The sequence below is a fragment of the Rhinolophus hipposideros genome (assembly GCF_964194185.1).
Source record: "Rhinolophus hipposideros genome assembly, chromosome: 5".
Taxonomy (NCBI): domain Eukaryota; kingdom Metazoa; phylum Chordata; class Mammalia; order Chiroptera; family Rhinolophidae; genus Rhinolophus; species Rhinolophus hipposideros.
This window is the reverse complement of record NC_138051.1, coordinates 66,495,198-66,510,008: the sequence shown is the minus strand read 5'-3', so window position 1 is coordinate 66,510,008 and position 14,811 is coordinate 66,495,198. Positions and strand designations below refer to the sequence as shown.

At 36.6% G+C, this 14,811-nt stretch overlaps 2 protein-coding genes across 3 annotated transcripts in view; one reads left to right on the top strand and one right to left on the bottom strand.

Moving 5' to 3' along the window:
- Positions 1–2,491: 2,491 nt before the first annotated feature.
- Positions 2,492–14,811, bottom strand: part of ARID4A (AT-rich interaction domain 4A) — a 60,114-nt gene continuing 47,794 nt past the window's right edge. For both annotated transcript variants that reach the window (XM_081048765.1, XM_081048766.1), the window contains exons 22-24: positions 11,086–11,292; positions 10,329–10,475; positions 2,492–4,356 (exon numbers count right to left, since the gene is read on the bottom strand). In XM_081048765.1, coding sequence (XP_080904891.1) covers positions 4,253–4,356; positions 10,329–10,475; positions 11,086–11,292 — 458 coding nt within the window. In that variant the 3' untranslated portion in view covers positions 2,492–4,252. The remainder of the gene's footprint in view (positions 4,357–10,328; positions 10,476–11,085; positions 11,293–14,811) is intronic.
- LOC308497754 (large ribosomal subunit protein eL37-like) lies at positions 5,118–5,710 on the top strand. The gene is given in 3 exon segments (XM_081048768.1): positions 5,118–5,410; positions 5,414–5,431; positions 5,435–5,710. Coding segments are annotated over 3 exon segments (330 nt in total). The 5' UTR covers positions 5,118–5,245; the 3' UTR covers positions 5,582–5,710.

The window sequence follows — 14,811 nt, the reverse complement described above, 5'->3', positions numbered from 1 at the left end:
GATAAATACATCTTATATGGGACATACTTATACTAAAAAAATTATCTGTTGGTTATCTGAAATCGAAATTTAACCAGGTCTTGTATTTTTATTTGCTAAATCTGGCAATCCTAAACTGGTGAGGAATTGACTCACACTGTCTCGTTTAATGGAACTTAGCTTTGAGAAGAAATCCAGTTGCTTGTACAGAGTAACAATTTATTATATTTACATGGAAGTTCCTTAAGCTTTTCACAATAGAACTTTTCAAAATGAATTTTGCATGATAGAGTACAAAATTGAGGACAGCTTCATAATTATGTTAACTACAAATTCCCAAATTATAACTAAACACTGCCCTTCTCATTCTGTTTAAAAAGATATAATGGGTCTACATGAATAAAAAAAGGTGTTTTGTGTTTCTCAACAAGGAAAACGTTATTTGATTTTGTAATAAAATGTAGAGTACTAAAAAAAATTTGTACTCTGAAAACACTAAACACGTATTTGTTAAAAATTCTCCATCAGTGCAAACATAAAGTGCAAACTATAAATCTTCCAACCTTCACTAATGATGAATGCCATTGCATACTGTAGTCTTCCTGTAATGGGACAAACATCTGTGTGTCATCACATGAAAGTAATGAAAAGAGGGAAGAAGAAACAGGAAGGGAGGAACAACTCAATTTAAGAATAGTTTTAAGTTGGAGATTAGACTGTGAACAGTAAGTTTACTGTACACTTTCCAAATGATATTTTAGTATATGTGCTGCCGAAGCGAGCACACAAATGATATTTTAATATTATCACTTTGTGAAAAGAACCCCAGTGACGACTTTTAAATGTCTGACTTTGTACGTAAGGATCACTAGTAACCAGAAACAATATTAATTCAAAAATAAACAGTTTTTGACCACCTTAATATATATTAGCTGCTGGACCATGTACTTTGTAAGATACAACTGTGACTAAGGAGTATGTAAGAAATTGCACATCTAGTAGGGTAGAAAGATACGTGTGTAAGTAAACATAATACAAGGTGAGTTGTCAAAATAAAACAGACTGAAAATGCTACTAGATATAAAGGAGGGTGATATTCTGGTCATAGTGCCAGGGCAGCAAAAGCTTCATGGAAATGTAGTTGCTGAGATAGCTCTGGATAAGCAGGGATGAGAGTCATAGGGGTGGGTGGTGGGGACAGGGAGTTGAGACAGGAGGTGGGCAGGTGAAGGTTTGGGCAATGCCTGAACAGCTCTGCGTGAGGTGGCTCCTGCCTCAGGTCTATTCTTGTCCTGGCTTACTCCACCAATGTCTCCTCCCCCACGTGATGGGAGCACTTTACTCTCCATAATCTCTTTGCTCCCATTCGCTTAAACCATTTGTAATCGTGACTGGGCTCAGTTTTACTGTTGCTTTCTCTGCAAAGCTTTCCCAGACCACCTTTGCCTTCAAACTCGTTGGGCTCTGTATCGTCATCTCACGGTGCAACAAAACTTTGTATGAGTCACACCTGTGGTTAAGAATTACATATTAACTATATAACATCTACTTCATTAGATTATACATTCCATGAATACAGGGACTCTTTTCTCTTGTTCACGTTTTTATTCTATGAGCCTTAGCACATAGAATAAATTATTGATGAATCAATTCTCGTAATAGTTTTTATGTGTGGTTGAATATAGCTTCAAATGCTTTAACAATGTTGATAGCTGTGTTAAATTACAGGGCTTATAAGAACGGTAGATAAGCAAATTAATAGCTTAATACATATAAATTTCCATAATTTAAAGCAATTTCATAGGAGACATAGTATGTATGTGCTAAGTACAAACATCTTTCTTAGTGAAGGACTGGAAAACTAGAAATTTAACACCAACAACAAAAATACACAATGGAATACTGAAATAGAAATTACCATAATCTTCAAATAACTTAATTTTAATAGACAGCACCTTTCATTTTAGATATTAAAGTGTCTTTATACTTTTAACTTTTTTAGTCACATGCAAAACCTATTAGCTCAAAGTTTAGCTAAACTCAAAATAAACCCAATATTTGAATTTAATACCTAATCAATATTCACTTATTTTCATAATCTTTGAATTTAATACCAAGTCAGTATTCATTTTCATAAATCCTTTCCAGCCCAAATAAAAGGATTTTAAGTGCCCATATACCCATTCAATGAATATATAATTTTGCTCTCTGTAGCAAAGTCCCAATACTTCATTACCACAGTTATACAATTAGAAGGGACAATATTCAAGCTGATAATTAGTTATCTCAGATTTACTGAATTGCTACTGAAGGAAATTATTAAACTATCTAATGTGTTCATCTTGCCTCCTAGTTGCATCTGGATTTGAATGACACTTTTCATTTTTATAATTAAGCGTTAGAAATGTTTTATTGTAAAGACTGAAGAATATATGCTTTGTTTTGTGAAGTCTGCTTTTCCAACGGTAAGTTACTGGCACTTAGGAAAAAAACAATCACTTCAATGAAAATTAAATATAAAAAGCCTATGTTTAAAACATGGCCTTTATTAACACTGCCCACTGAGCTCCATTTTTATTTTACATTGAAATACTTATCCTTTGCAAAGAAAAGACAGAAAAGTGCATTTTACAAGAGTACTTGTTTTGTTTTTAATTCTCTGCGAAAATGGAAGGAATTTGAATCACAAGTTCACAATGTGTTAAAAGGAAATTAAGAAACAATGATTTCAGTAATGCTATGCCATCACTAGTGTTTGGCTCTGACTTTGTTCTTGTAAATCAGATCCTGATATACAGTCTAGAGCATCTAGGTTATTACTCTACAGCATATTAAACACGGAAAAGGCGGTTTAAAAAAAACCCCTTCAATGTACAAACATGAATTTAAAAACTGATTTTTAAAAATCACTTTTTTACATAATGTATATGGCAAAACTGCTTTAAATACATGATTCTGGAAGACTTATTTACAGAATGTATCAGTCTGTGCAACAATTCACAGACATGGCATACATAGTTGTTTTACTTAGTTGTTGCATCTCAACTTTGGGAGATATAAATTTATTCGGCAGTACAGCAAACATAAAAACTGTGACAAAGTATCTTAAGGGCAACCAAAAATTTGATCCTCAAAACAGTTTAAATACTAGGACTGCCAAAGTTTCTAAAGGAGGACATACTCGAATGATCCAGATGCCCATTTATAGTTCTGTACTGTTTGAAGCACTGAGACAGACTCCCTTCAATACAGGCAAAGCTACTGAATGCAACCTCCTGTAAAGGGACAGCTGAGAGCTATTGTCATCCAAAGAGTGAATTAACCTAGAATTTTCTTTTTTTCAATTTTATTAATATTTTAAAAAATACATAAAAATACAACATCCAATGTCTGAATAAATATATTTAACAAGTTGCAAGATAATACCTTATTTTACACAAAATTTTCAGCTTTAGAAATCTTGTTAAATAACTTCATTGTTGTTATATATTTCATTTTTGTCTTTTTGTAACAAAATAAAAACTCTGAAATTACATAGAAAAAAGACAAAATATTTTTGTCAAGGGATAAGATAGTCCACTGAAAACTTATTCACAATTCCACTGTAAACATTAATAAACATTAAAATATTTGCATAATTGTGTGCTCAAAAATCCTATAAAAAGTGGAAGACTTATTACAACTGTAGTTTTCAGTCAACTACACTTCCTTTCACAATTTATTTTGTCCCATTTACACCTTTAAACCTGGGCACACTGCTGAATATATACTTTGGCAGTTCTAAATAGCAAGTGCTTCCACAAAAATAAAAAATAAAAACAACAACAATTAAAAAAACAAAAACATAAACCCTCTATTCACCAAGTGTTCAAATACATCTTAGTGAAAGTGCAGCAGTAACTATTCAGCTGGATAGTATTTTGATGTTTATCATGTGCACTTGCTTGTCTATGATTTCTGTAACACCTGAAAGCTTTATTATACAATTTCAAATTTGCTAAGTGCCCTTTTTCTATCTTCACAAAAAATGAAAAAACAAAATTGAGGAAAAATTATGACAAATATGGCGGGCTGCCTAACCTTCAATTGTTAATCAGCTTATTTTTTTGCAACAGAAGAAAAGAGAAGAGAATAGATACAATCCAGCCTGGAAGAGTAGACAGGATATACTTAGCAATGTCAAACCAGTTGAGTGCTTTCTGTGGTTGTATTTCGGGGTTTGGGGATTTATGTCCATGGCAGCAAACCGCTGGGAAGGCAGAGAAAACATGTATCACCTGCATTCTACAGCAAGTACATTTTGTGGGGGAGATGATGATGAGGGACTCATTCCAGTGTCTGACGAAGCAGATGACATGGAGGCTCCTGCATGAGACACTGTGGAATCACAACAACTGCATTAGATTAAAAAATTATCACACAAAGATACCCAGCCACTGGCAAGGTAGAAATAAATTTCTTAACACTATTCATTTCCATTATAGTCTTCTTAAAATGGTGCATGAAGGAATAACAGACTGTCAGCAAAAAATTTGTTAGGCTCAACTGAGTGGCTCCATCTGGTCAGTAAAGTAACTCAGTTCAAAAAAGGCACCATAAAATGTAAAGACCGAAGAGATAGAAACTCTTAAACCCTCGACTGGAAAGATCCCTGGAAGGAACTTACCTGGCCCCAATCAGAAACAAGATGAACCAGAGATAAATTCCCACTGACACATTCCTGAATTCACCTATCCCAGAGAATTTCTTGTAACGAGCTAACCCCTGGCCTCCTATCTTTATCCTGCCCTGACACATGATGGACACAACATTCCCATAAGCAACAGTAGTTACCTAGATCAGGCATCAGAATCCTGGGGATCTGTGTGATTAAAAAAAAGTCCTCAAGTGACTGTAACATATTCTCCAGGAAGACATAAAATGGATTAAGGATCACTACTCTAAGCATCAGTTTTTACTTTTATTTTCTTTGCAAAGCTCTCCTGTTTCCTGCCAATCTTTGCCCAATTACTCCTCTTTTATTTAAAGTTTTAATTTTGTCTAAGTATATCTCTTTCCATGTGTGTACTACCAACATGACATTTAACTCATTACTACAAATTCTAACATATATGATAGAAGTTTCACTTTAATAGCTCACTTCACACTACAAAAAACTAAGAGAACAAAAAAGGGAAGACCATAGTAAAGAATCTTTAGTTGACTGAAACTTATATCACCTTTAAGAAACTCAAAGCAACTCTTTGGTCTTGGCTGCAGAAGCACGATGACAAAGGGAACATCATCATTCGGAAAGCGTTGCATTAAGTCGCACAATTTATGCTGCTGCGGTGGCCCTACGGCCTACCACCTTCAGAAGTCTACCTGCGGCAAATGTGGCTACCCTGCCAAGCAGAAGAGAAAGTACAACTGGAGTGCTAAGGCTAAAAGATGAAATACCATCGGGACTGAGTGAATGAGACACCTGAAAACTGTATGCCGCAGATTCAGGCATGGATTCCGTGAAGGAACAACACCTAAACCCACAAGGGCAGCTGTTGCCGCATCCAGTTCATCTCACGGATTTCAACGATTAGTCACGCAATACAATTTTTGGTTTTAAAATAAAACAAAACTCAAAGCAGTTGAGGATTCTCTGGAGAAATTTCAACTTGTTAATTAGCTCTTTTTTTCTTTTCATGTTTAAGAGTTTTGGAAAGACTTGCTGCTATTTACAGTATTTAAAGACAAAGACAAACATGGAAATCATATCCTTTTTATCCCCAACATATCCCTTTCTGTTTGCTTCATCATGTTTCTAGGAATTAAAAACTGTTGGACTGGGAGTAAAATGATTCAAGACCACACGACACAGGTCATTCTATAATTAATTCATCCTCTCTCTGCCATAAGCAAAAAACTTCTCAGTATGGGCAAGACTATTGGGTAATTTACCGTTTTTTTTTCTTTCTTTTTTTTTTTTTAAAGAAAGAGCCCTCCTCACCTGTTCATCCTATTTTTGGAACAGTTGCTTTCTAGGGCTGCTATACAATTGTCATTCTAGAGTTTCCATACACCGTTACTTTGAGATTTTCCTTACTGTTACTGTTTTCTATGTGGGATTCCACATTTCCTGGATCTCACATTGTCTTCTTAGCTTGGCTTCTAGTTTTTAGTGCTACCATTAAGAAATCTGACATGAGAAAGCAGATGCTGTTCCGAGACCCATTTTTTTTTTGTCTTTGTATGTAACTTTATTTGTTAAGCTTTTGGATCTTTTTATCCATAAAATTCTGAAATTTCATACTGCACTTTGGTGTAATCCCTGCCCACCCACCCCCCCTTTAGACAGAGGTCACAGTCCTTTCAATCTTCTATCCTATATCCTTCAATTCTGAAAATTTTTCTTATAATATTGCTCTGATAACTTCCTCCTGTGTTTATTCAATACTTTTTCTAGAAATCCTATGAATCAGAAGTTGATTCCCCTGCCCAGATTCTATACTTCTCGATCTTCTCTCCTATTGTCTTTTCGACCTTCCACTGGGATTTCTTTAGCTTTGCTGTCTAGCCCTTCTACTACTTTTTTAAAATTCCTGCTATCACATTTTTAATTTAAAGATATCTGTCTTGTTCTCTGAATTTTATTAATTCTTGTTTCAAGACTGCAATATCTTTCCTGTATCTCTGGATATTAATTATAGTGTGGTATTTTTATATGGTACATTGTCTGTTTTCTCCAAGTTCCTTTTTATTCACACTTTCTATTTGGTTTCTGTCTTTATGTACAGGCTTTCCTATACGGTCTTGTGGCTTCCATATTTAAGAGGGACATTAAAAAGCTAACTGGAAGCTGTGCATGAGCATGCAGTGATTTTCAATGATGGACACTGCACATGTAGTGATTGGTAAGGATCTTGCTTTTTGGTTCAGGAATCTCCAGATATTGGTACATATATTAGATCATTTCTCTTAGGGTGTCCAATTTCTTCAAAGGCATTTTTCAATCTCCTCCTAGGAATGAGCATGAGCTTGATTTTCAGCTTTTGGGGAGCCAAGAGGATAAGATCTTCGTTTGGAAAAAGGATAAGAGTCTCACCATTCAGTATTGCAAACTTTTGCTCAAGTTCATTATTTTTGGTGTAGCACTTAACTCTCACCTTCAGCTACGGCTGATGTCCCTGAGTCTACAATCCTATTGAGCGCTCACAGACTCCAATAAGTTAATTTCCGATTTTCTGATAGAGTTGTGGGAAAAGGTAGTTTGCTGTACACGTTGGAACAAAAGGATCCAATTTCTCTTTCCATTTTCAAATGATCTCCATTTTTCAGCCCGACCCCATACCCCTGCCTTCTGGGGTGATGTAATATGAACTGTCTTGCTTCTTGTTTTGTCTCACTGAAAGGATAAACAAGCTTAGGTTTTAGCATTCCCCCATCTGCTAGGACAGTTACAGTAGTTTACCTGCTTCTCAGCTTCCAAAAGATTGCTGTTGACATTTTTTTGTCTTCCATCACTGCTGTCCCATCCTCCTGTCCCTGTGGGTCTAGGGCTTATTTTAGTGGGGCTTGGGGCTACAGGAGGTACCATATTTCCCCGAAAATAAAACCGGGTCTTAATTTTCGCTCCAAAAGACGCATTAGGGTTTATTTTCAGGGGATGTCTTATTTTTTCATGTACAACAATCTATATTTATTCATTTATTCATGTACAAAACTCTACATTTATTCAAATACAGTCATGTCATCTTCTTCTGGAACATCGTCATAACTCTCCAAACCCCGAATTCCGGCTTGAATTTCTTGCGACTCCATTTCTTATAGAACCATCGGCCCCAGTCTCTCATGTCCAGCAATAGAGCTCTCCTTAAATGAGCACTTCTTGTCCATGCAGCCTGCTCGGAGTGCACTGGCAACACAGCTGTCAGTGACTTTATCCCATGAATTCTTCACCCAAGTCACGACCTCTTGCAGGCTGGGCTTCACAATGTTTCCACGCTGATTTCTCTCCATTCTATTTTCAATGTAGTCATTGATTTCCATGTGCAAATTGTCCTTGAATAGCTTGTTTATTGCAATATCAAGAGTCTGGAGATAGGCAGTCATTCCTGCGGGAATCATTATTTGATCTGTTCTCTCTGCAAGGAAGTTCTCCATGTCTTTAGCGCGGTGAGTGCTGGTTGAATCCCAGACTAGCAGACCTTTTTGGCCACCTCAGAAAACAAGTGGCAGCATTAAATCAACCCACTTCCTTATAACTGCTTGTGTGCACCAGGCTTTTTTGGTTGCAAGAACATAAATGCCTGAAACACGTTCAACCTTATCTTTCTTGCCCTCAGTGATGATTAGAGGTGGGGCTTTCTTTCCATCCAGATGAATTGCCAAAATACAGGTAACACGTGCACTTTCGTAACCAGTGGAGGGAATGCAGATTGACGAGGCACCCCTCTGATCAATTGTCATTTGAGATCCTTGGCACATAAACACTGCAGTTTCATCCATAGCAATCATGTTGGAGAGTTGGTATTTAGAAAAGTCGATGCCATCAACAAAGAACTTAAATGCAGGTGCGCATTTAATAACTTCAGTATCTTCCAGCTTGAACAGTGTTGTCAATCTTAGAGACAGTTCCTATAGCTGAAGGAAGCCATTCAGCCAGTGTTGTGATGCTTTGAATTTTTCTGGGTATATTTCTAACTGTGGTGCCATTGCAAGGGCAAATGCTTGAGTATCAGCCCTGCACACAACCAAAGCCTTTGCTCTCCTGTCAGCAATCCCTTCACAGATGACGTCTTCCAGCTCAGGAAATAATGGTTGCCGACTTGATCCACACTTGCACTTCTTAGCATTTCCCTCGGTTCACCTATTGACTGGGGCTATAGTACTCTGCTCGCCATTTTTGGACCATTCGGAGATCCAATGTCTTCTCTTTGCAGAAAGCCATAAGATTCTTGCCCTTGGAGTCCTCCCTGATTCCTTTGTAGTACTCGATGGAATAGATCTTTCTTTTTGCACTCACCTTGTCTGGGGGTCAAAATATTATTCCCTTTAAATCTACCATTAAGTCAAGTATTAATTGAAGACTTATGAGACAGGAGTAGCAACAAAAATGATGACAATTGAGAATGATGGTCCACACAAAAGCGATAAAAAATTGCAGGCACCAAAATTCAGAAAACGTTTCATTATTTCACATGAGTGCATTAAATACGTCCGGTAGAACACACGACGTATTGAATTATGAAGATTCATATTAGACACAACCACGTCCGTTCATTATCAAGTGCGCACGTTATTCGTGCATTGTGCTTGTACTCCGACTGGTCATTCAGCAATAAGTCTCAAGTTCATCTGTTTACATAAGCGTTTACCTCTTGTCCAAAGGCGTCCGCTTGGGTATTTACAAATATTTAATTATAATTCATGTTATTATTTATTTTAACTAGTAATGTCAATAATATTTATATTTAATTATATATTAATATTATTTTATAATTCAATATGTCTGTTGTGTGTTGCAACGGACATACTAATTGCGTCCATCTGGCTGACAATATTAACTGGGGCTTATTTTTGGGGTAGGGCTTATATTACGAGCATCCTGAAAAACCATGCTAGGGCTTATTTTTCAGTTAGGTCTTATTTTCGGGGAAATACGGTATGTCAGTGTTTAACTAGAAGTCAATCATGTTTTTAAGATCTAGGTCAAACACTACTCTCCCTCCTTGATTACACCCACGTCATCTCTCCTTCCACCAACTCCTAAAAATTTTTCTTTTGTTGTTGTTTCAGGTATATACTTGTTAATATCACTTTTGGGGACATCATCACACACCGTCCCACCAGACATTAACATCTTTGAGATAAAGGTCTGTATCTCATTCATCTCTGTACTTCCATCACGTATAAGAGGGCCTGGCACACGGTATGTATGCATTAATGTTGTTCAGCTGATCTATCTTATATAGTAGTTGCTTAGGAAATAACTTATGATCCCAACAAGATAATCTCTTTGACAATAAGCCATATGCCTATTCATGTTGGTGAACCTCATAACAAACGTAGTGCCTGTTAACAGGCAGCCAATAAATTTGTTGAGCAAACAGTGAATTTCGGAGGGAATAAGCTCTTCTTGAGAACCCACCACATTTAGTAAACAGTTCATAGTCCCTTTCAAGAGTCTCACTCTGATTAATTCAGTTGTTGACTCATTCACTTAAACAATAGCAACAAAGAAGAAAATACCAGAAATCTGAAAACAATAATTAATAAATGTATACTATTATTTAAGGAGTAACAAACATAAATCTTCTAAAATGATAGGATACATACTTGAAAAATAGAGGGAAGAAAAATTGTAACTAAATTACCTTCTCTGTCTTTCTTTTTTAATCTTTTTCTCCTCCGGTCGATGGTTGCAACTTCTGACTTTAAAGACATGTAATATTTTCTGATTTCCTGTAGTTTTTCTTGGAGAAAAGAGATTCTCTCTGTACTGTTCATATTATCTAATTCATCTAAAAAGGAGAAAAGTTAATTAGGATTTTAAAATAATTCTATGAGAAAAAAATGGCAGTTCTATCAGAAGTCCAACTCATAAATCATCAAAAGCTTTAGCTTATTAAAACCTACCGTATTAAGCTAAATAAAGTTCTATAAACAGGGAAGACATTAAATTCAGAAATAAGATTTCTTTATATATCCCAAATTTTCTACAGTAAACATTACTTGGTGTATTATTTAAATGATCAGAGAAACAAAACATCAACACACAGCAACTCTGATCTATAATTGCAGTTATTTATCCAAATAGTTTCTTTGTATCATTGGTTTCCTTTTTTATTATTTATTGCCAACTGCAACACTAGTAAGGGTGTTTAGTTTCATTGATTTATGTAAATCATACGTCTTATTTCATAACTGGAGATCTTCCTCCAGTCAACTATTTATCAAGTTAGTACAATGAAAAGGTGCAGATTTGTATTTAAGATAACAAGTAGTAATTACTGACAATACAATATATGGAAACCTAAATAAATGAATCTGCTAATCATTATTCATTATTTTGACATCTGAAAGTATATATCACTTTACAATACACATTCGGGTTTTCTATAAGCTTCTTACTGAGTTGAAAGCTCCACTTATATGTCCTAGGGGATGAATTCGGATGTTTTTCTCTGTGTTTATCTTTTTCTCCATCTTTGATGTGCGGGGATATTCTTGCAGGAGAGCGTGCGAGCTTCTGTGGCTTAGATGCACTGAGATGCTTCACTGGCGTACATTTACTTGAATTGTCTAGGGCAGGAAGATCTTCACTATCGCTGCTTTGTCCTACAATAAGAAAAAATTTACTCAGAGATTATAAATGGTAAAAATCTCAAATATCAAAATACAACAGACCCAGCAATTACACTTTTTGATATCCTACAGAAATAAGTGCATAAATGCACAAGGTTTTTAACAGCAAAAAATGGGAATCTAAATCCCTACCAATAGGTTAACAGTTAAAAATGATATACTATTGAATACTTCGTTAAAGTTGTTAAAAGAATGAGCTAGAGCTCATAAGAACAAAAATGGCAAATTATCCAATATATATTGTTAAAGGAAAAAGCAAACTTTTAAAACAATTTGGATAAGTATTGTCTCATTTATGGTTAAAACAAAACATAAAAACTACCCAAAGGAAGACCAACCCAAAATACATATATGAAAAAGCAGAAAAAAAGATCTTGATGTATACATATCCTTTAACGTACGTGCAACATGTAAGCAGATGTTTGTTTGCCACTCTACATCCCTCCTCAACAAATTTGTACTTAGAGATGTTTTGGTCTTCACTTAATAAGAAACTAGAATTCTCTGTTTTTCCCCCAATCTCTATTCCCTACTTGCACCCTACTCACTCTAAAAAGCCAACCTTACTTTCTACTGAAAAGGCAAAGTTGAGGGTTACACACTCAATTTCTTAGTCCCTCTCCTACTTTACTGCCCCTCTTTTAGCCTCAAAAAGAGGAGACTGTTTCTGGGCAAACTAATCTCTTCAGCTATACCCTTAAAACTCTTATACCTATCTACTCCCAGCTCCTCTGAAATTCCCAACGTCAATTAACCATATTCTATTGTCTTCAACTTCTTTCTCCACCATCTACCAACATGCTTAGATGTTTCCCACCCTTAGAGAGAGGCAAGGGGGAAGGAAAGGCAAAGTTCTCACTTTAGCTGGCACTTCTTACCTTCTCGATAGGGTCAAATTTCTTGAAAGAAATCCTTGTTATCCTGATTTCCACACCTAATCACATCCATGTGCTCTTGTTAGGGTCCCAAACATTTACAATTTCCAAATTCAGTGAACATATTTTAATCCTATTGAATATTCCACAGCATTTGAAACTCCTTTTATTTAAACCTACTAGTGTTTACTGATTTTCATTTATCTCCGATCTGTTTCTATTCTAGTCTTCCTCGCCCATATAAAAGGATATCCCACACAATTCTACTTGTGGTCCTTTCGCTTTTCATTTTATAACTCTCCCATAGCAATCTCATCCACTTGCAATACTTTAATAGCGATGGTCTAAAAACAGACTTAGAGGCCGGCCTGGTGGCTCAGGCAGTTAGAGCTCCGTGCTCCTAACTCTGAAGGCTGCCGGTTCGATTCCCACAAGGGCCAGTGGGCTCTCAACCACAAGGTTGCCAGTTCAATTCCTCGAGTCCCTCAAGGGATGGTGGGCAGCGCCCCCTGCAACTAAGATTGAACACGGCACCTTGAGCTGAGCTGCCGCTGAGATCCGGGATGGCTCAGTTGGTTGGAGAGCGTCCTCTCAACCACAAGGTTGCTGGTTCGACTCCCACAAGGGATGGTGGGCTGTGCCCCCTGCAACTAGCAACAGCAACTGGACCTGGAGCTGAGCTGCGCCCTCCACAACTAAGACTGAAAGGACAACAACTTGAAGATGAATGGCACCCTCCACAACTAAGATTGAAAGGACAACTTGACTTGGAATAAAGTCCTGGAAGTATACAATGTTCCCCCAATAAATTCCTGTTCCCCTTCCCCAACAAAATCTTTTAAAAAAAAAAAACAGACTTAGAAATAAGCTCCAGGCCTCAATTTTCCTAATACTGGCTACTTCTAACTCTACATCCCCTAAATTACTGTTCCAACGATCTGCTGTTAGTCCTATATTCCAAATCAGTTAACCAGTTCCTCATATCTAACTAATAACTGAGTCTTAGTAATTTTATTTTCCAAATCTCTTTAATTCATTCCTTCTTTCAGTGCCTTAGTTAAGCCAAATATTTTTTTCCAAAAAGTAAAACTGATTCATTTCCTTTCTTCCTTTGTTTTTATCTTTTTATTTTGAGACAATCTTCAAACTTATAAGGAGTTACCAAAAAAATGTTTTTCTGACCCTTCTGAAGGTAAGTTGCCCTACCATACTTGAATACTTTAGTGTTTACTTCTTACAAACAACAACAGTCTCCTTGTGTTAGTTACCTACAAATTAGCCCAAAACTTAGTTGAAAACTAAATGTTGTGTATCTCGCACGGTTTCTGAGGGTCGGAATCTGGAAGCAGCTTGGCTGTGGGGTCTGGCTCAGGGGATCTTGTGAGGTTGCAGTCAAGCTTTTACCTGAGGCTGTGGGCTCTGAAGAGTTGACTGGAGCTGGAGGATATGCTTCCAAGATGACTTACTCACATGGCTGTTGGCAGGAGGCCTGTTTCTTGCTTGTTGTTGGCAGGGTATGCTCACTTCCTCAACACATGGGCCTCTTCATAGGCTGTCTGAGTGTCCTCAAGACAAGGCAGCTAACTTCTCCCAGAGAAGTGATCCAAGGGAGAGCAAGGAGCAATCTGTGGTGCCTTTTATGACTTATTCTCCGAAGTTGTACTCTATCACTTCAACTTTGTTAGAAGTGAGTCACTAAATTCAGCCCACATTCAAGGGAAGGGAATTAAGCTTTGCCTCTTGAAGGGAAGAGTATCAACAAATTTGTGGATATGCTTTTAAAACCACCACACGCTTACAGAACCATAATACAACCAACAAAATCAGGAAATTACCACAAATATATTATTATCATCTAGTCCTCAGATCCCATACAAGTTTCTCTACTTGACCGATAATGTCCTTTTACAGCACTAAGATCCAGGTGAGAATCATCTACTGCATTTTGTTGTCACATCTCTTAAGTCTCCTTCAATCTGGAACAGTTCTTCTTTCTTTGATTTTCATGACCTTGATACTTTTTAAAATTACAGGCCAGTGATTTTATAGAACATCCTTCAATTTGAATTTATGGGTGGCTTCTCATGATTACATTCAGGTTATGCTTCTTTGAGAGTAAATCCCAGACAGACGTGCTACTATGTTCTTCTTATTGCATCCTGTCAGGTGGTATATGATTTCAGTTTGCCGCCCCATGATTGGTGATGTTCACTTTGACCATCTGAGTAAGGTGTTATCCGCAGGCTTATCCACTGTAAAGTTACTCATTTTCCCTTTATTACTCCTGCTACAGTTCTAGTCTTATCTCTCATCACTCTTTTTCTATACACTTGTATTGTCCAGCCTCTGGCTATATGTGGCTACTGAAAACTTGATACATCTTTTATCTTATATAAATTACATGCTCCTTCTTTGGCACATGTATCTATAACCTAGAATTTCCCTTTCAGACTTGAATGAAGGCAGGTTTTGGAGAGAAAGCTTTAATTTGTCAAAATCAACCGTCTTTATTTCTACTATATTCTATGACTTAATTTTATTCCTTATTGTACGGAAGTCTGTTTTTCATGTAATCTATCCATATTTATTTACTAACTTCCTTTTTTCAATAAGAATT